The sequence below is a fragment of the Loxodonta africana genome, chromosome 16 (assembly GCF_030014295.1).
Source record: "Loxodonta africana isolate mLoxAfr1 chromosome 16, mLoxAfr1.hap2, whole genome shotgun sequence".
Lineage (NCBI taxonomy): Eukaryota > Metazoa > Chordata > Mammalia > Proboscidea > Elephantidae > Loxodonta > Loxodonta africana.
This window is the reverse complement of record NC_087357.1, coordinates 49,969,556-49,991,409: the sequence shown is the minus strand read 5'-3', so window position 1 is coordinate 49,991,409 and position 21,854 is coordinate 49,969,556. Positions and strand designations below refer to the sequence as shown.

Genomic DNA, 21,854 nt, shown 5'->3' with positions numbered 1-21,854 from the left:
TGAGCTTGACAGAGTCTGCTGTGTTGAGTTAGGGGAACTAGGTCAAAAGTAGGGTTTCAAGAGCGAACTTGTTCTACCTCCTTCCCCATCTTCCATCTTGCTCCTGATGTTGCCATGATTTTAAAGCTAATAATAATGAGTTAGCCCATAACTGAGTTCCTATGTGCTAAGCACTATATCCAGTGCTGTGTGACAAAAGGTCAGTACACATATTATCTACCTTCAAATGATTTAATGGAAGGAGGGGAAGGTAAGCTCACAAATGACATGAAGGATAAATTACATGGGAGGCCCACAGAGAGAGCTGAGTATGTAGCAAGCCAACTCTTTGTTTCTTTTTCGGTGGAGTTTCCATTTGAAAATTCTTTCCACGATTGCATTTGTTCACTTGCAACAAGAGAGCAAGGTGGGTAAGACGTAAAGTGAATTCATTGTTCTATCAGATGCAGTTAATATTTGCTGAGTGCCCACTATAGGCAAAATGCTATCCCAGTCCCTTTGAGGGGACACCCCAAAAATATTAAAGACAGGCTCCTTGTCCTCAGAGAGCTTTCAGTCTGTAACTAGTTGGGGAAACACAATGTACTTACATGGGAGCAAGGTAAGAGTTCTTCCAAAGCTGATGATATTTTGGCACATACTAGGTCATGGGAAAGGAACCCTGTTGGCACAATAGTTAAAAGCTCGGCTGCTAACCAAAAGGTCGGCAGTTTGAAACCATCCGTGGTTTTAAGGGAGAAAAGACCTGGCAGTCTTCTCCTGTAAAGATTACAGCCTAGGAAACCCTATGCGGCAATTGTACTCCGCTCTACAGAGTCACTATGGGTTGAAATTGACTCAACAGCCCACCACAACAACAGGTCATGGGAAGACAGAAAAAGTTTGCAGAAAGAGACCAAAAACCTCAAGAAAGAGAGGGTTCTGGTGACCCTTTGAGTGTCTCTCAGAGCTGGGTGACAGAGGGGGCCAGAGGCGGGGCAGGCATCAACCTAGTTCATTTAGTTCGACAGGCAATCCTGTCTCCTATTTGATCTGGTTTAAATATGACCATAATTAATACATTTAACACTTGCATTCGATTTTAAGATACATGAAATATGTGAAATAGATCCCCAAAACTCTGCAATAGCGTGATACTGCATGTCCTCTTCATATTTTAATTGCCAGATGCCAGGCACAGAATACGTACATCAGTCTCATTGTGTGGGGACAAAGAGACAAATACGCACCACGAAGAGCCTTGCTATTTGCAAACTTCTTCAACTTTTCTCATTTGAGTTTTTTATGTTGCTGCTATATTTTTAATTCCCTCCCTCCCTCTCTCCCTTCCTTTCTTCCTTCCTTCCTTCCTTTTCTTTGCTAAATTGAAGGAAGTGGATCTGTTGCCATGTAATTTTACTTAACTAGGATATCCTTGAATACATGTCATTCCTTATGGTGGGTATTGCCAACATTTTTTTTTTTTTTGGTGCCAATCTTTATAGCAGGGGTGTCTCATTCCTGATGTTATGGAAAAAACGTTATGACTTTCTCATTGGCCTTTAAAAGGTTTTGGTCTTAATGCTCTCCGTGATGTTAAAATAGCTTTTAGACCAGGCCCATGTTATGACTCCCCTGAGAGGCTGGATTAGGCTTCTCTGTACTCCTCAGTACAAAGAAAAGGGGCGATTTGACGATGATTAGGTTTATTTGGTCAGTGGAGATGGCCAGCCCAGATAAATCAGGCTCCACAGTAGCTTTCTGACCTAGCTCAGAAGATGTGTTTTACAGGAGCAGGACATTAAAAACTAATCTGAGAACAGAAACCAGAAACATTTGACTGAAAATCAGGGAGGATGGTGTCTAAACCAGAGAGCTGCCTGCATCTTTTCTAATGTCCTGACACTCAGAAAGGTCGGTGCTGGGCACTTACAGGGAGTGCAATGGTCCCTTAGCATCCCCTAAAGGATTTGGCATTTCCAACCATGGAGACAGTCCAGTGACCGCAGGAAGTAGGGTACCAGATCCTCATGAAACAATCTCTAGATCTAGGAAAAACTTGTTTTCCTCCATGTCACTGGGTTTCCTTTATAATGAAGGCTTCCTCGAGGATCATGGCCAAGAAAAGCATGGTGCTGAGGTGTCAGGAGTCTGGGTCTGGGACTGTGTGCACCAGAAACTTCGAGAGTAACAGCCGTCAGCTGGCTGTGCAGATATGGGATCTTTGTCAAGCCATTCAACTCCGGTGTTGGTGTTGGTTCTTCATTTATAAAACAGGATGTAAGAAGTATTTTTTGACTTCAAAAGCCTCTCTTTTTTTCTGGTTCTGCACTGGCAAGGTTTTTTTGTATTCTGGTTAAATAAGAACATTCTGCAAGAGGCCTGTTCTTTCAGAGAGTCTAAAGATAAAGTAATAATTACTGATATCAATATGTGAACACTTTGGTTTTGAAGAGTCTGGCATGTGAGTTTTAAGTTCCTAGAAATAAGGTGATTTTTTAAAAAGATGGAAATACATATTTATAATTATATAAGTTTTCTATTTATATGTCATACATATTCTTGGAGAAAATATAGCAAACACAAAAAAACAAAAAGAAATGTCATGTGCAAACCACCATTCAGAGAAAGCCACACACACACGGGTGGGAGCAGAAGGAATACTGAGAGAGACGATTTTTTTCCTCCACGAAAGTGTACTGTTTTAGAACTGATTCCCACCCCCACCCCCATCTCAATGACTTTAGAAGTCCCCAGGCAGGTACAAACGGTTAAGTGTTGGACTGTTAATTGGAAGGCTGGTTGTTCCAACCCACCCAGAGGTGCCTCAGAAGTAGGGCCTGGTGATCAGCTTCTGAAATGTCACAGCCTTGAAAATCCTATGAAGTGCAGTTCTACTTGGCACGCATGGAGCTGCCGTGAGTGGGAATGGACTCAAGGAACAACTGGACTTTGGGGTGAAAAATACAGAGCAAGACCTTGAAGACATTTTGGTGGTCTGAGACTCTGTTTTAGAAATACCAGAGGATGGAACAAAACATGGGTTGGAAACAGAACTATTAACCTTTTTTTTTTTGGTGGGGGGGAGGCAGGGGGGAAAGGAATGTATAATTAGTGCAAAGAGTCATCATTTTTAAATCACAAAAATAAAATAAATTTCAGATGACTTCAGGAGTAAAGAGGGTGAAGGGAGGTAAGTGGGGGAACTACCTGCAGGTAGACCTAGAAACTCCCCAACTTGAGCCTGCCCTAAATGTCCAGCCTCCAGCGCCAGAGCTCTTCCAGCGGGCGGCCGGGGTGCCCTGCACTTAACCAGCCGAGAATTCCCATTGTTCACGTGCTCTGGGAAGGCTGCTCACGGTGGCTGCACTTTGGTGTCACAACCCGTCGCCAGCATACAGTAGTGTAAAATGAAGCTCGTTTAAAGACTCTCTTTGATGAGCGAAGATCAAACGGCCCGGGGACCCCCGGTCTTAATCAGACTTGAGCCAGGATGGCGTTTTCACAAATAGTCCGTTTGCTCGGCTTTGAGCAGACTTTGTGCTCAGCACATTCATCCGGCTGCGGGGCGGGTAATCCCGGCTGAAGTCTCTTGCCTGGTCGCAAATCCATTCACACTACAATGGATGCTGTTGGTTTGCTGTGTCAGTTCATGGGCAAATAAATATAGGGCCCTTCTGACTTAATTAAAGGGGGTTGTGGGGAAAGGCGATGGAGGGGGAAGATTAAAGCTCCGAGAGCCATCAGGCTCCTCTGTGCTTATTAAGGTCTCGGCGTCTGGCAGGAAGTGGGAGAAACCCCGCTCTTCTGCTGCCCCCTGGTGGAATTTCTGTAGAAGTTTTCATAGGGTTTACCTTGCCAGATTTATTAATTCTGCAATTTACTCTTGAAAGGAGATATGTTTTACCAGGTCCAGATATTTGTATATTGTATATCTTCTCACCTCGCTGTGCTTCAGTCTCCTTTAGGCTTAAATTCTCTTCTCCTTCGTAATGTTTAATACAATGTATTGTTCACAGAATACTTTAAATCTTCACGTTAGAGTTAAAATGCCAATGTCTAAAGGTTTCACGACTACATTCTAGAGGAAAATGAGCTGGAATCCTAGTCGCAGGTTCTCAATAAATGTGTATTTAGTTGGATTGAACTGGCAAGGTTTTATATTGTATTCTTGGAGAAAAATTTCAAGGTCTCCAGATTATTATAAACATCACATTTTAGGGAAATTCTATGCAAAAAAAAAAAAAACTGTAGGGAACATAGTATATATACACGGCTATTCAGGAAAGAAAAAATATAACAGCATATTGTTTTTCAATCTGTTTTTTAAAATAATATTTTATTGTGTTCTTGGTGGGCGTTTACACAGCAAATTCGGTTCTTATGTCACAATTTCTACACAAATTATTCAGTGGCATTGATTACATTTTCACAATGTGTCAACATTCTTATTAATTCTGTTCTCCTTGTCACGTGTCCTTTTCCTAAATGTTGTTTATTTTGTTGTTGTCGAGAATATACACAGATGTTGACAGCATAAAATAGATGTCTATTGTAATGAACAAATATTAATTATTTCAGATTTCCATGTACAAAAAGAGAACATAACTTTATGTAAAATAACCATAATAGACTATTTAATACTGCCGCTTCTTTCCAAAACCAAACCCGTTGCTACCGAGTTGATTCGGACTCATAGCGACCCTATAAGTCAGAGTAGAACTGCCCCACAGAGCTTCCAGTGAGCGCCTGGTGGATTCGAAGTGCCAACCTTTTGATTAGCAGTCGTAGCACTTAACCACTAGGCCACCAGGGTTTCCGCCTTTTTTTTAAAGCCAACATAATTGACAAGTAAACCCAGAACAGTAGGAAGATTACATAACACAACAGATCACAACTGCAGCTTCTAGTATAATATGTTGCTGTTGTTAGCTGTGGGTGACTCAGCAGAATTCACAGCGACCCCAAGCGGGACCCCACGCGTGGCCCTAATGCTAAGTCCTAGCCATCCCCACGATAGACTCGGGATGGGACCATGAGAGATTATGACCCATAGGGTTTTCACTGGCTGGCAGCTCTCCTGAAATCTTTTCAGCATCACTGTTGTTAGTTACCATGGAGTCAATTCTGACTCGTGACCACTTGTGCACAGAGTAGGACTACTATATAGGGGTTTCAAGGCTGCAACCTTTCTGAAGCAGATCACCAGGCCTGTCTTCTGAGGCGCCTCTGGCTGGGTTTTGAACCGCCAACCTTTCTGTTAGGAGTACAGTGCCACCTAATGGAATTCCGCATCATTGCAACACAAAAGCCTCCGCAGACAGAGGGTTGTGGCTGCCCTTGAAGTGCATTGGTTGGGAACGGAACGCAGATTTCCCTCATGGAAGATGGGGGCTCTATCACTGAACCACCAATATATATAGCTGTTAATTTTATTAATGTAATTCATAGTTATCATGTAATAGGTAACAATTCTGAACTCTCAAATTTTTGCTTATGGCTAATTTAATTTAATTAAGTCAATATATTTCTGTTTTCTGACAGAGAAGGCATAACTCATTTGATGAGGCTAGTACAACCTCACTTCCCAAACCAGAAAGAATAACTCAAGAAGGGGAAATTACAAGCTATCCTCTTGATATCATAGATATAAAAATTTGAAACCTGACATTGGCAAATCAAATCAACCACTGTATTAGAAACGCATGTCATGACAAAGCTGAGTTCATGCCAAGGAAACAAGTGTAGTTTAGTATTAGAAATCCATTAATGTTCTCTGCCAAGTCTACCACAATAGCAGATTAAGAGGAGAGTCAAGTGACCATCTCAAAAGCTGCTGAAAAAGAACCTGACGCAGTTCAATAGGCACTCATGATTTTTTAAAAGACTGACAAACTAAGAACATTCTTAATCTGCTAAAACGTATGAATGAAAACCTATACAAAACATCTTATCTAATGACAAAATCTTAGAAGCTTTTAAAATCGGAAAAAAAGACAAGGATGCCAGTTGTCGTTTCACTGTTTTGCGTTTACTTGGGATCAGCTCGTTACTCTAAGGCAAAGAAACTAATTATTGGAAGTAGAAAAGATGAAATGAAACATGTCATTATTCTCAGATAATAATATCATCTTTAGAGGTAATCCAAGAGATAACAAATGAATTAATTAAATTCATCAAGAATGCTAGCTAAGAGCAATATACCAAAAAAAGTAGAATTCCTGTGTCAATTAAAGAGTTCAAGAGCTCAAACGTGTGATTCTTAGACGTCCTTCAAACAGCAACAAAAGATGTATATGAACTCTATTATAAAATGTTTTTGAAAACATTCTAGAAAATGTAAATAATAGAGAGGTATATACAGCCATAGATGGAAAAAGTGAATATCATAAGGTTATAATTTCTACCACATATATATATGGAATTTGGTGTGACAGATAGTTTTGCAAATTCGTTGAGAAAATATAGTGTATTCAATAAATGGACTGGAAAAATTAGGCATCTACAATGAAAAATAAAAGTTAAAAAAAGCCTTCCTCCCTATTAAAACAAATTAATTTCAGGGAGATTAAAGCCCTACTATCTTTTTTTTTTAATAAACATAATTTTTAAATTTCAGAAATAAATAAGAGTATAATTAAATATATTTAAGAGCTCAGGCTGCTAACCAAAAGGTCGGCAGTTTGAATCCACCAGCCGCTCCTTGGAAACCCTATGGGGCAGTTCTACTCTGTCCTAAGGGTTGCTATGAGTCGGAATTGACTCAACAGCAATGGGTTTGGGCTTGAGATAATCTCATAAACCCATTGCCATCAAGTTGATTCTGACTTATGGTGACCCCAGGTGTATCAGAGTAGAGCTATCCTTCATGTGGTTTTCAATGGTGAATTTACTTTCGAGGCGCCTCTAGGTGGACTCAAACCTCCCACCTTTTGTTTAGTAGCTGAGCATGTTAACTGTTTTGCACCACCCAAGGACTCCCATAGTCTCATAGGGAAGGATTTATTATGTAAGATATAAATCATAAGTTATATAGGAAAAGATTGATTTTATCTGACTACATTAAAATAAAAAGAGTCTTTTCCTAAAAAGATACTACAAAAAAGTTCAAGGTGAGATATTTGCAACATACATAACTGATCATAGCAATCGATCATAAATTAATGTTTAATTTTATTAATACTCTTGTTTATTTATACATAGAAGATAAATAAGATGATAACGTTTTTCTCCTTTAATTGTTTAACCTTTGGTAATCCAATTATTTTCTGCTTTGAATTTTTTGTAGAGACCATATGTTTTCGTTAATGCAAGCATGCTGAAGCATTGAGTGTGTCTGTATTTTTGGTAGGTGTATGGATTTTTTTTCTTGCCCCCTCCCACAAGCCTACACTAAATGTTTAGTGGTACATATGAAATACCACTAATTATACCCCACTGAGGTCCGTTGATACATATGTGTGACAAATAAAAAATCTCTGTTTTTCCTATCAAAAATGCAGACACCTCATTCGATACCCTGTAAAAAAAAAACCAGTAATTGGCAGAATGTGCCCGTTTCTGGGGTTTCAAACAGTCACAAAGGCCCCTGCCTTGTGGCAGCACACACTGCCAGTGGTACAGCAGCTGCCCAATAAACCCCAGAGGCTGAAAAATTTCATGGTACTGCCAGACATGAAATCAAGTGGTAAATTATACAGAAAAAAAATTTTTTTTTAGTTACACCATCTTTGTTTTGCTGAGATAAACCTAAATTGTCAGCTTTTAAAATGTGTATGTTGCTTAATTCGCTTTGCTAATATTTTAGGGTTTTTGTGCCTATGTTCTCGAGATAAACTGAACTCTTAACTTTCTTTTGTGTATTATTTATGTCTGGTTTTAGAATCAACTTTATCCCAACCTCATATAATAAGCTTGGAGCGTATCCTTTTTCCCTGTATTCTCTATTCAATTATCTTTTTCCTTGAATTAATTTGGCAATACATATGAATTTGGGGCTCACATGAGCCTATACACTTGGCTCTGGGTCTGAAACTGACAGGGTAGCCACCAGTGTAAAACTGGTAGTCACTGCATGTTATGGGTTGAATTGTGTCCCCCCAAAATGTGTGTCAACTTGGCTAGTCCATGATTTCCAGTAATGTGTGATTACCATTTTGCAGTCTGATGTGATTTTCCTATGTGTTATAAATCCTACCACTATGGTTAGTCAGGTCGGATTAGCAGCAGTCATGTTAACGAGGCAGGATTCTATCCACAAGATTAGGTTGTATTTTGAATCGGTCTCTTTTGAGATCTAAAAGAGAGACATGGGGACCTCATAACACCAAGAAGCACTGGGAGCGTAGCCCATCCTTTGGACTCAGGGTCCCTGCACTGAGAAGGTTCTCAACCAGGGAAAATTGATGACAGGACCTTATCCCACAGCCAACAGAGAGAGAAAGGCTTTCCCTGAAGCTGGCACCCTGAATTTGGACTTTTAGCCTCCTCCTAAACTGTGAGGGAATATATTTCTCTTTGTAAAAGCCATCCACTTGTGGTATTTCTGTTATAGCAGCGCTAGATGACTAAGACACTGCATTAAAAAGAAAAGAAAATGTGATGAACTGGTTCTAAAATCTCCTGCCTGAAGTGACTGACTCACGTTTCAATACCAAATTAAGTCAAAAGGCTTGCCTTGACTTCTGGGGCAGGGAATTCCCCAGGGAGGGAACCTGGACATTGGTGAACTATAGTCAAAATCAAGCTGAGGCTACAGCCTACCACTTCCCAAATCTCCATTACCATTTCTCCCTAAAGAATTAAGAGCCCTCATGCAAATTAAACTCCCAGTATCCTGCCCTGATGTATCAGATTCCAGAAGTAGGTATAAATGTATCTTTTTGGCTTTGTAAATCAAGATGCAGATATATTAACAAAGACAGTTTATTTTTAATATACTATTTTAATATGGAAATTGGAAAGGATACCTATATAGGTGTAATATAAATGTCCTTAAACATATTTTAGGGTATGTAATAAAAAAAAAAATTTTTTTTTTTAATAGGCTTTGGATGTCCATGACTTTTTACAAAATTTTTTCTGTTTACCTCTTTCACATTACCATTTCTGACGTGCTTTCCTATGGACCCTTTTCCTTCTATTCCATGTTTCTCTCAAAAACTTAGTGATTGTTAAAAGTTCAAATTCCTGGCTACACTTCAAAAGAACTGTGGGGACCCTGGACATTTTTGTTGTTGTTGTTTTGTTTTTGACCATATTTCCCAGATACATTTTATGACATCAATGTTTGAAAAACACTGGCCTACAACATATGCCTTGAGCCTGTGCATTCATGTGTATGGAATCTTTGGCCAGCCTTTGGGATGTCTTCTTTTCTCTTTTTGTGTGAGATTGAGGGTTAATGGGCATGTGGATGGATTTAACTTTTGCTCTGTAGACTCACCTTGAATGAGAAACAAGGTAGCCACATTACTGTTTTGTCAATACACAGGATTTCTGAGTTGGAAGTAGATGTGATGGAACAGAGGACAACTCTAAATAGGGCTCTCAGAAGAGATTGTGTGATCATCCAGATTGATCCCCTGTTATGCTTATAAACCTACCCCCAGATTCTGCGTTATAACCTGAAATATGCTATGCTCATAATCCAAGAAACTCCCCACATTTGTAATTTAAAATTTTTCTGAGGTGAATGGATTGTGTGATCATCAAGCTGATCTACCCTCAGATTCTCCGTTACAGCCTTTAATGTGTTGTGCACATAAAACAAGGCACCCACCACACAAATGGGATACATGCAATCAACTTGGATGATCATACAGTTAATCCGTTCACCTCAGAGAAATTTATAATTGATTCCTAATGTCTTAGTCAATAATATTGTAATAATATTGCAATTAATAAAATACTGTCATTAGTCAATTATTGTCTTGGTCAAATAATTGTGTTTCCACTGAAATGAACATGCGCAAGATGTGGGTGTGGCCTGGACGCAATATCATCACGACCCTCACTTCTCTCCACCGCCCTACCCGCAATGATCATGAATGTTGATCTGTGTGTCCCTCCTGAAACTGTGGGGTTAATTAAAAAAAAAGAAAAAGATTAATAACAGCCTGTGGTGAGGGTGGTAATTGTTAGCTGCTGTTGAGCTGGCTCCCACACATAGAATGAAACACTGCCCACTTCTGCACCCTCTTCATGATTCTTAGGTTGGAAATACGAAAAGCAGAGAGCTTAAATGTTGGCTTCTAAAGGCTTATGTTAAGGTTCTATTTGCAGAAGAAATTATGTTGACGGATTGCGCTACAGTTAACAGAGTATTGACAGTGTGATGTCAACAAGACAAAGGCAATTATATTGAGAACATCTTTTTGCTGCTGCCAGTTTTGTGCATCATTCGCTGCTTCCACGAGGATCAAAGGGATATAGGAAGAATGTGTTTACCAGGGTTTTGGAGAGTTGGGTTTGTTGCAATCATATTGTTCTCCAAATCTATATTCTTTATGCTTAAAAGCTTAACAGGGGAATCTGGCAGATAAATTTTAGACAAACATCCATGAAGTTGCTTTTCATATAATAATTCCTTCCTAGCTCACAGTAATATATAAGAATTGTCCCTTTAATGGTTTGCCTAGCTCAGGGGATGAGCAGAGGTGACTCAATAAGAGTGTGTGTGATGGCAGTGGTCGTGCACAGGAATTTGCTTATTTTTGGCTTTCTGTGGGTATCTACACTTATTTCACTATTCACACTGGATAACCCAATGTTATTCCCACTGAACTCTTTAAGTTGACTTGTTGGATTCATTTTATATTAGATCACAGTACATTATTTCATGAAGGATTCTTGGGTGATAAGTATTTTCTGCATGGTATTTCAATGCTAGTATGATATACCCGTTCATCTATTCTTGCAATCTTGTCTGAAATTAAACATCAAATAAATTCAAAAGTAATTATTTTTTTATTTCAACTCTATAAAGTATACAACAGGCACTCGGCAATTACAGCTGCAGGAAAAATACAGAGCAAATCAAAGCAGGTTAAGTTTATGAAAAAGTTTTTAATCTACATCAAAAGAGTGCAAGTGGTCAATGACCATTTGATGACAGTTGTTGCATTTGACTAACAAAGGACTCTTTCATGTAGAACAAATTTCAAGAGGACAATCAAATAACCATAGCTGTAAGAATACAAAAGAACTGACCAGTTGTAAAAACATCATACATTGAAATAAATTCGATAGATGATACTTAAAGAAATGTCCCTTTACTTGGAAAGCCCAAACCTCTGAGTCATTGCCAATGTCTCAGAGCTCTGTCTTTTGATGCATGGGCAGGTAAAGAGGAGGGCTAACAACACACTTCCAATGTTTAACTTTCTAGTTCTGTTGAAAACTTGCCTCATAAATTATTTGCATATACAAGAACTCAGAGAAAGCATCCTGTTTTGTTGAGTGGTGCACCAAGGTACTTTTTCATCATTGGTTTCATAACGAGGTGTCGTTAGCAGTCATTTTCCAATTTTTTGGGGGGGGTTGGACCGTTGTTAATGGGGTCTACAAAATGAGATATGTTAGAACTTGACTGCACTATTTTTTTTAACTGAATTTGCACAGCTTAGCAAAACAGGAATACCTGTATACAGACTGATAGTATGTCATATATTAATTTGACCTGCACATACATTTATACATTTCACAGAAATGACGCTGTATCTCATCAACAGATACACAGCTCTGGTACATTTAACAGAAATAAGAGAACAACTTCATCATTTCTGTAATTAATTCATCAATATATAATAAAGGCTTATAAATTGTTAGCAGAAAGAACTGTAAAACGCAGCAAGCTAAGAAAGGACAACATTTTGAGGTGTGTTTGTCTTTGTCATGCAGCATAACACCAAATTTGTTTTTTTAATAGGATGCCATGAATTTAAGGCACTTGCAACAATGCCAGATAGCCAGGTCATGTTCTAAACTATGGGACAGATGAATAACAGTACAGTTGACATAATTTCCAATAATACTGACAATAATGACATTAATTCAAGTCTACTTGGACCTAAAAACATTATTCAATACAAATAAAATGAAATAATATAATGCTGTGAAACGCTAAAAAAAGTTATATGTACCACAAAATATCACACAAAAATATCTATTTACATAAATATTTGTCTGTGGTCCTATTGTGAAATAAAACATTGTTATGGATAATGCACAGATCACCTCTACTATATGAAATCAGTTCTAATGTCCTTGTTTTCAATATTGTAGCTGACTTCTTTGAATTTAAGTTCACCATCAGTTCAGTCATTTAGAAATGAAATAAGAATAATTCAATAGTTGAGTGTATGTATTATTACACATGTGTAATTCACATGCATTTTCCATAATTTTATATAAAAAATTATCACTTATAAAGAATATAATCAAAATAAATTTGATTAAATGCCACATGGATCTGATTTATATCTTAAGAAGAAAGAAGTTACAAACACAAAACTAAGTTATCCCAATTTTCCAGATTTTTTTTTTCTAATGTATTCAATCCCTCTCAAATATTATGATGCTCCTTTTCTTGGCAGTTGGCAGTTTTTCTGTGTCGAGACACACAGAAAGCCTTTATTTCTTATAATTGAAGTATTAACAAGAAAGTCAGTCAACAAATCAAACAAGTTGGCACTCTTCTAACTTATCCAGATGTTGTTTAGTGTAAAAAAGATGAAGGGAGCATGAAAAATTCAGAAATAAAGTGAGATGCACTTTATGAAGCTGACCATGACTTTTAGCCCTAGTGTCTTCATTAAGACAAGATTTAAATTCTTAAAATTTAATGTTGAAAATTAGATGAGTGTTTTCTGTTAGTAATTCTTGGAAGATGTAGCTCACCTTTATTTTTTGGTGATTGCTTTTGAATGCAATGCCACATGTGAAATGAACAAAGATGCAATAACAAGTGGGAGAAACAACCTACAGTTACATTGTGCTGAATGCTACTTCTTCCTTCCCAAGAGGACTTGTACATATTGGTTGTCTTAGACTGAACCATAGTTACAAAACCCACAGTAAGGGCTAATCTCTGGGGCTTTTGCGGGTATTTGAAATGTTGCAGGGGCAGATTCTCTTATACAATGACTCAAAAAAAGAAAAACAAAAAGAAACCTGTTGCCGTCAAGTCGATTCTGACTCATAGTCACCCTCCCCATAGGATAGAGTAGAACTGTTCGATAGGCTTTCCAAGGAGCAGCTGGTGGATTTGAACTGCCGATTTTTTGGTTAGCAGCAGAGCTCTTAACCACTGAGCCACCAGGGCTCCATATAACGACTGGGTTACTTTAATGTTCTAGCAAACCTCTAACATGCCTAAACCACACTATGTCTTCACAAAAATTTCTGAACTTTGACTATAACGCTGGAAATGCATTTTTAAAAGCCCACTTTAGAAAGAATATACAGCTTCTGAAATGGTATTCAAATTTAGGTTTTCAGCTGAGATGTGTAATTTTATAGTCTAACATCTGTGGAAGAAAGTGATTATCTTGGGGGAATAAACCGATTCTGAGAAATTGCCTAAGCTGGAAAACTCCAATAACACAAGAGTAGCAAGAACCTCTTAGGATCAAAGTTTCCATCTAATTTTATTCTAATTATATATAATATGTCCTTAGTATATTTTTTCCCCTTAATAATTTTATCCTATAAATGTGTCTTAGTATTATATTTTGAGAAGACACCACATTCTAAAGTGGTCTTGAGTATAACAGATTAAAAAGAAAATCGTATGCTTTCTTGGCTATGGTATAATGATCTAATTTGACTTTTTTTTTTGTAAAAATGTCTATATTTGGTTGATTTTGTTTCATCTCTGTACTGGAAAAAGGCTAAATATCTATTCAATATACCGAATTCATACACAGTCCCAAGGGCGTATAACAGCTTGTAAGACCTCGCACTTGTCTATACAGGTACGATGCCATTTGTCCAGGAAAACCTTCACAGGCCCTGCTCCTTTTACAGCTGATAGTCAACCTGTCTGCCAACAAAGGACTCAGTTTAAATTGCTGATTCTTTTCCCCATGTGAAAAAGCAAATCAGTTTGATGTTTTCAAATACAGTCTTTTCAGGCTAGTATGGCATTTCAGGATAACAACATTTCTGCTCTTATTTAGCTGAAGTTTATTTTTAAGAAATCAGGTCCCTGATTTTCTCTATACTCCTTTCCTACTTGCACATGTGCATAGACTCATATTGGCTCACTCACAAAAAGGTAATCAGCACCTGTCCGGGTTCTTGTCTTGTTCCCTGACCTCACGTAAATAGTGCTCCTCATCTGAAAAAATCTTAATAATTTTGACTTTGTGCTTTCTTTATTTGATTTTATTTTTGGTTCAGGCCTAAGATAAGAAGTTAGTTCAATTAGGCTTTTAATCACCTTCCTCCCTCAATCCTAGACTACATGGTGTAAGTGAAATCTGACAGGAGTTTGGTTTAATAAATTTAGTGAAAATGATTGAGTCTCTGGCTACACATGTAATGATTAGAATTTGTGTTGTCTCTTCAGACACTGACATTTACAGATGAAAGATATACATAGCACCTATATTGTTTATTTTTATTTTTGGATGGGTCATAATTCCTCCCCACCCCACCCCATCCTACCCCCAAGGGCTTATTTTTATAAAAGGGAATATTTTAAGCCTCAGTTTGAGGGTATGTTAGGTAATAAATAAAACCAATTGGCTGCTAGTCATTTATTTCCAGGACCATCCTTAAGCACAATATTTTAAAAAAATATGAAATGGTTTTTATGAATTGCTTCTTTTCCCACTCTATCATGCCAATTTATCAAAAAGAAACAAACATCATGCATTTTTTTCAATCCTTTCTGAAAACACAGTGTTCTCAGCAGAATCCAAAGCAGTTGTGCTTTTATCATATCAATTTTTAAAATCTATCAGAAAGAAAAGGTAACATTCAGTCTCGTCATCAGCACTGCTGGGAAATAAAATTGTGAAACGTCTAGCACTGGTTTGACACGAACTCTGTGACCAACAGATGTGTGGTCCTCTTTTGTACGGTATATACACTGGCTTGCAGTAATATATCTCACAACACTCATTTGAAGAAAGGGAATAGCCCAGTGTCTGTACCACAGAAATCTATCGTACCTAATATATTATTCTTTGATCTTATTGATGATTCTAGCAAGGTACAGACTATTACTGGATTGAAGTGTTTCTTACAGTCTTTCAAATTATAATCGGAGCAAAGCAAGATCATTGTAACAATAGAAAACATCTCCTTACTGGTGAAAGGCTTTGCTTCAGGACCACCATGTCAACTGCTATTTTAGATTCAAACAGAAAACATGTAAAGAGCACTACTGTCATCTAAGCAATAAGTCCTAATGCCACTGTAGTTTACTGGAGCAGCATCGATCAAAGGCATCATGGTGACCCCGAGCACTAATCTTCTCCCTTTCCCTCAGGTTTGCTGGCAGCTGTGTCTCAGAAAAAGCTGTCTTCAGCAAGGCAGAAGCAGGTAAGAGAAATACATTAGAAGTCTATGTCCCATCCTGAATTGTCATCAGGTGGTGGTTCGTCACTGTCCTCAGGGAAACTGTCAAAATTGCTTGTGTCTGTGGGTGATGCAACCTGCAAGCAAAATAAAACAAACAACAAAAGGTTTTCTTGCATCTGATTATTTAGTAGAATACCAAGTTAGATTAAAAACAACAGCAACAACTCATTCTTTATTCAATCCCTATTCAATGACTATTTTCTGCGTATCTACTATATAGCAGGAATTGAACTTTGTATTGGTCGTAACAGTGGTGACTAAATATAGACATGATCTGTGCCCTCATGGAGTTTATACTAGTAAGGAGTAAACTGTGTAATTAAAACAAATAGTCACAAAAATCCATACATAATTATAAACTTTGGTTCATGCTATGAAGGAAAAATACAAGGTATCATGAGAGTATTCTAGAGTGATCGAGGAAAGTCTCTTTGAGAAAGCATTATTTTTAAGCTCCATAATTGATGAGTTCAAGAAAGAGGTTATAGCACAAAGGTCCTGAGGTGGGAGAGAGTTCAATGCTTTGAAATAACCAAGAGAGGTCAATGTGGCTGCTGTCTAAGGGGAGAGGGGAGTGGAATTAGATAAGGTGTGAAATAGGTAGGAGCCAGGTTATGTAGGGCCTTGTAGGCCATGCTAAGGACTTTGTGTTTTCATTCTAAGTATAATGAAAAGCCAATTCTAAGGTCAAGTAAAACTCCTGCAAATTTACTGGGCAAAGTCCTATCTTCTGTACGGCATCAGTAAAAGTAACAAAGAAGCATGCTTTAGTTCTCTTCATTTCCCATAATATTTAGAAACATTTGCTTTGGAAAAAAAAAAAATTGCCACTGACTACTGCTACCATATAAAGAAGGACTCCTGAAATTTAGGCTAGGATAATAGTTCTGCTTAGTTTAATACTCATCCATTCGTTTCTTACTCTTGTTCTAAAATAAAAATTCCTTGAATGCAATAAACATCTATACTGTGAGCTATAGTGATGGTATTTTGGTTTGTTTGTGAGTGAACATAAATATTAGCACAGAAATAAATCCTAGAAAATGGGAAAATGGCATTGTATAAACAGCAGTCTTGAGTTAGTCCTAGAAAGAAGAAGCATAAAAATGAAAACCCAGAGACCACAGAGCACTCCTCTCCTCCCAAATTAGGAAGCAGCACAGGTTGTTAAAGAGATGCAGCACTGAATGAAAACATAAATGCAGTCAATCGAAATCTGTTTCAAGTTAATACAGTGTAAACACTTAGCTCACTTAGTGGACTGGCTATTTAACACAAAACCTGATGTATTAGGAAAAGAGAGCTGAGTTTAGAAAAGAGAGTCATTTTCATTTAGAGACTGATGACAGAATGAAATTGTGTCTAGGAAGGCTTCAAAGAAATATAAGAAAGGAGAGGAGGAACTATGTGGGGAGCCTAAACGAGACAGTGTTTGCCAGGAATTGATAACTGTTGAAGGTGGTTGCTAGAGATTGATCTTCTGTCTACATCTGCATATGTTTAACCTTTTACGTTATAAAAATTAATACTTATTCATCAATCAAAGAAGCTTGTATTAAAATGAATAGTTAGCAAAGTCAAATGAAAAATGTATATAGGGCAACTGTCCCTAGTTTGTTTATTTTTAAGCTTGGATTTTGCATATATCTTTGGATTTTAGCATGTATCCTTATCTTAATGTGGCACATCTATAGTTTATTTAATCTGGTCATAGGATAAAGCTTTAAAAATAACATATCTTTGATGACTGACATAAGGCCCATCAAGTATATCATACAATTATAAACCAGAATGTCTACTTACACTTGGTATTATAGGAGGTGTCAACGTGCCTTTTCGTAATCCTTCCCAATTAAAACCCTCAAACCATCTAGGAAAGGGGAAAAAAAAAAAAACAAATATAAAGAAAAACATGCAGACAGTTAAAGGCATGTCACCTCAGCTAAAACCTTCTTATTGCAACAATACATGTATTTAATTGATAGAAAGCTGTTAGCAAACATTTCCGATGTGACAAAAATATTATTTTCTATTCAATTGCAGATTTTTCCAACTACCTTATTTTATGAAGTGTGTATTTAAAAAAAGTCTAATTGTCAAGATTGAAAATACCTATTAGAAGTCAACTGTTTTATATTCTAGTAATTTCAGTCAACATCTGTATGACTTTGTTCTACACTATCATTACAATTTCATGAATGTCATAATACTTTTTTTTTTTTTTCATAATACGCTTGGCCCTGTACTTTCCAGAATATTTTATTTTAAGGAGGTAGAATCAAGGTATGCAAGTCAGGAAAGAAAATTATCTTTCCATCTTTGCCACTAAGTCAGTGCACAACCTCAGCTAGTTAATTTTTTCACATCTCAGTATTGGTCTCTACACATCCCATTATATACCCATCTTTTTTTTTTTTTTTTAACAAAATGAAGATATTTCATGTATTGATTTTCTGTGAAAATGAGGATCAAATAATATTATGGTTTTGTTTTATTTTAATTTGAAAGGGTTTCATTAGCAAATGCTTCCATCACATTCTTGGTAAGCTTTTCCACCTTTTATGTATTCTTAGGAATTTTGGTAAATAGGTTTCTTTGAGGGGAATGTGTATTCCCTGGGAATGTTACACACACAGTTTAATAGAGAAAAACCAACTTGGGCTTAGTTTAGTTTCAGAACACTCAGTCAACGTAGGTAAGGCCTGGTATTTAAGATGCTACTACGGTTTAAAAAGAGTGTGATTTTTAGTTTCCTGTTATTTATCAGGAAAGCCTGGTGGCATGGTGGTTAAGTGCTACACTGCTAACCAAAAGGTTGGCAGTTTGAATCCACCAGACACTCCTTGGAAACTCTGGGGCAGTGGGGCAGTTCTACTCTGTCCTATAGGGTCTGTATGAGTCGGAATTGACTCGATGGCAATGGGTTTTTGTTTTGGTTATTTATTTAAATTATGGAAATGGTTGAAAAAGATTTTGGATTTCGTCTAGGCAATGAGGCATAATAAGGCAGAAGGTTTTTGTTTTTAATATTCTGGTAGAGAACAGAATTCCAGAAAAAAGACACAATTCCTCTTTGCGCTGTTGTTGTTAGCTGCCGCCGAAACTAGGGAATATAAAGTGCTACTCAGTGTGAACGGGGAGCAGGCGAATGTAGTGAATTCAGTGACTACTACAGGTTCAGATGTATCTAAATCAAGTTTCAGAGGCAAAACTAGAAAGGCCTTTTTCCAAAGGCTAATTAGTCTACACTCTCTGGATGTTCCCAGTGGCGCAATGTTAAGTGCTCGGCTGCTAACCCAAAGATTGGCAGTTTGAACCTACCCAGCTGCTCCGCAGGAGAAAACACCTGGCGATCTGCTCCCATAAAGATTCAAACAAAAAACAAACCCAGTGCCGTCAAGTCAATTCTGACTCATAGTGACCCTGTAGGACAGAGTAGAACTTCCCCGTAGAGTTTCCAAGGAACGCCTGGCGGGTTCGAACTGCCAACCCTTTGGTTAGCAGCCGTAGCACTTAACCACTATGCGACCAGGGTTTCCCTCATAAAGATTACAACTTAGAAAACCCTACTGGGCAGCTCTACAACATAGGGTTGCTATGAGTCAGGATGGACTCCATGGCACCTAACAACAACAATATGCTAATTGCTTCAGTTATAGAGCCTCTAACTTATGCTTTAAAAAGCCACACCCTGGGGGAAATGCTTGTCAGTTTTTCTGAACTCTTTCATACCTGAAGTTAAAAGGAAAGGGCACTTACTTGTGCTTTTGAATGTCTTTCACTCCATTTTTCAAATTCCCTAATCTTTCTGACGGATTGTCCCTGTAAATAAAATAATAATTGATAAGGAATCTACTTTTTTTTTTTTTTTTTAACATTATGGCCTTTTCAAAAATAATGTGGTTGAAATGCTTACCTGCATAGTTTTTTAATTAAATTAGCAGCATTTTTGACAATCTTCTTTGGAAATTCTATCATATCAATTCCCCTCAATATGATGTTATAGGTTTTCATAGGATCTGGGCCTGAGAAAGGTGGGCTGCAAGAATAAAAGACATGAAAAGGGATGTTATTTTTATTTTCTAAATAATAAAACTTGTTATAAACTTCACAAATGATATGAATTCCTATTTTGGGGCTTCTATTTTTTTATTAGTAGTGACACAGGGAATAAAACTTAATAGCAAAACAGTGTGGAAGCCCTTCTTAGCAAAACCATGAAACGGGTCAAGTTTGTCTGCTGTGCCCGTCATTTCTCTTTAGTGCTGCTGGCCACCTTCTTGCCTTCTTGCTCTCCTTGGTCACTCAAGATGCCACTTCTACTCTGGTTCTCCAGCCCTTTCTCACACTTATGAGCTCACTGATTACACCTGGGATGAAGTCCAAAATCCTTAGGATGGGCTACAAAGACATGAATGATGTGGCCCTGTCTCATGCCATCACCACACTCACTCACTGGATCCAGTCTCAATGTCCTTCTGTCTGTTCCTCCAAAAAACCAAGCACTTTCCACCCCACACCTTCCCATCCCAGAGTGTTGTTTATGTTGCCTGGAATATTCTTTTTCCCATCCTTTATCTGCCTAACTCCTCATTTCTAAAGTCCAAGCTTAAGTATTATGTTGCTTCCTCAGAAAGGCCCACTCTGATCATCCTGATATAAGTGATCCTATAACCTACATCAAGCAAGCATTGTCTAATAATCTAAACTAATGCTCCAAACCACCAGCCGCTCCTTGGAAACTCTACGGGGCAGTTCTACTCTGTCCTATAGGGTCACTATGAGTTGGAATTGACTCGACAGCAACGGATTTGGTTTTTGGGTTTGTCCTACTCCCTTATAATAGCAACCTTTATGTCACTTTGTAATTACATTTTCATTTTGTGTGATTATTTGCTTAAATGTTTGTTTTCCCTTTCAGACTAAGTTTCATTCTCCAGCAGGATCTCCGGAATCTAGTAGAGTCTTGAGGAGCCCTGGTTGCACAATGGTTCAAGTGCTTATCTGCTAACTGAAAGTTTAGTGGTTCCAACCCACCAGTGGCTCCTCGGAAGAAAAGACCTGGTGAGCTCCCATAAAGACAATTGCCTAGAAATCCCATACAGCAGTTCTACTCTATGCTATAGGGTCACTGTGAGTTGGATTCGACTAGACGGCACACCAAAACAACAGCAGAGTCCCTGGGTGGCACAATTTATTTGCACTCGACTGCTAACCTAATTGTTGGAGGTTTGAACCCACCCAGCAGCATCACAAAAAAAAGTCCCGGTGATCTGCTTCCTTAAAGATTACAGTCAAGAAAATCCTGTGGATATGAGTTAACGGCAATGGGTTTGGCTTAGTAGAGTGCCCAGTAGGTAGCAGGTGGTGAATAAGTATTTGTTGAATTAATGATTCTATAAGATAGTGCTCCTCCTATCCTTTTTTCCTTGTTCATCAGTCTTTAGCAGATAATTTAAAGCAAGGCTAAATTATCTACTAGAAAAGATATGATACCTGAGTCAGATTTGTTGATATTTCTCCCTGTCCATTCTTGCATGTAGCTTGGTACCAAGGTCAGGGAATACAGAGGTGACTAAGGTCAGACCCTTCCAACAAATTTCTCACAGTTCAGGCGGAGATTATGAAATACTGTGACAAATAATTTCTCTAGAAGTTGTTTTCCTAATACAGGGTTCATGTCTTTTTAGGGAAGAAATTATATAGACTTTTTTTTTGCCCTTCGTGTTTAGTATGTGTATACATACTAGAAGTTCATAATGCATACATACTTACATATAATAGCAGTTCAAACCATCTCCTTTTACCCAGCAGGCTAAAAACGTTTGAGTTGCTTAAAACAAGGAGTAGTAAATTTGCTTCAGCTAAGTTCTACTCCATCCAATAGTGTCACTATGAGTCGGAATCGACTCAACAGCGATGGGTTTGATTTGGTTTTTTTTGGAAGGGCGGTGATGCTATCTTGAGTTTTTGTCCCTATTTCCTGTGGCAAGTACTTTTTATTCATTTAATACGTTATTAACTAGTAATTGTCCATTTTAAATCACTTTTTCAAATGCATAAACTAGTAATTCTATTTAGTATTCTCTTAGCATTTTAACATTTTCTCTTTATGTGATGTTACGATTGAACATTAACATAATTAACATAACTTCATGATTTCTTTGTGAAGATGGAGATACATAGGGTTATCCTATACATGCTTTTAAAAAAGACCAAATATTTAATAACTTAATTTTACCAGAAGTTACCAGAGGAGTAAAGCTAAAAGGATTGCTGAATTT

The 21,854-nt window shown here is 37.7% G+C and overlaps 1 protein-coding gene across 2 annotated transcripts in view; it reads right to left on the bottom strand.

Moving 5' to 3' along the window:
• Window positions 1–13,119: 13,119 nt before the first annotated feature.
• PRKG1 (protein kinase cGMP-dependent 1) overlaps window positions 13,120–21,854 on the bottom strand; it is a 1,397,311-nt gene continuing 1,388,576 nt past the window's right edge. For both annotated transcript variants that reach the window (XM_003409256.4, XM_003409255.4), the window contains exons 15-18: window positions 19,487–19,609; window positions 19,330–19,392; window positions 17,374–17,440; window positions 13,120–15,644 (exon numbers count right to left, since the gene is read on the bottom strand). In XM_003409256.4, coding sequence (XP_003409304.1) covers window positions 15,546–15,644; window positions 17,374–17,440; window positions 19,330–19,392; window positions 19,487–19,609 — 352 coding nt within the window. In that variant the 3' untranslated portion in view covers window positions 13,120–15,545. The remainder of the gene's footprint in view (window positions 15,645–17,373; window positions 17,441–19,329; window positions 19,393–19,486; window positions 19,610–21,854) is intronic.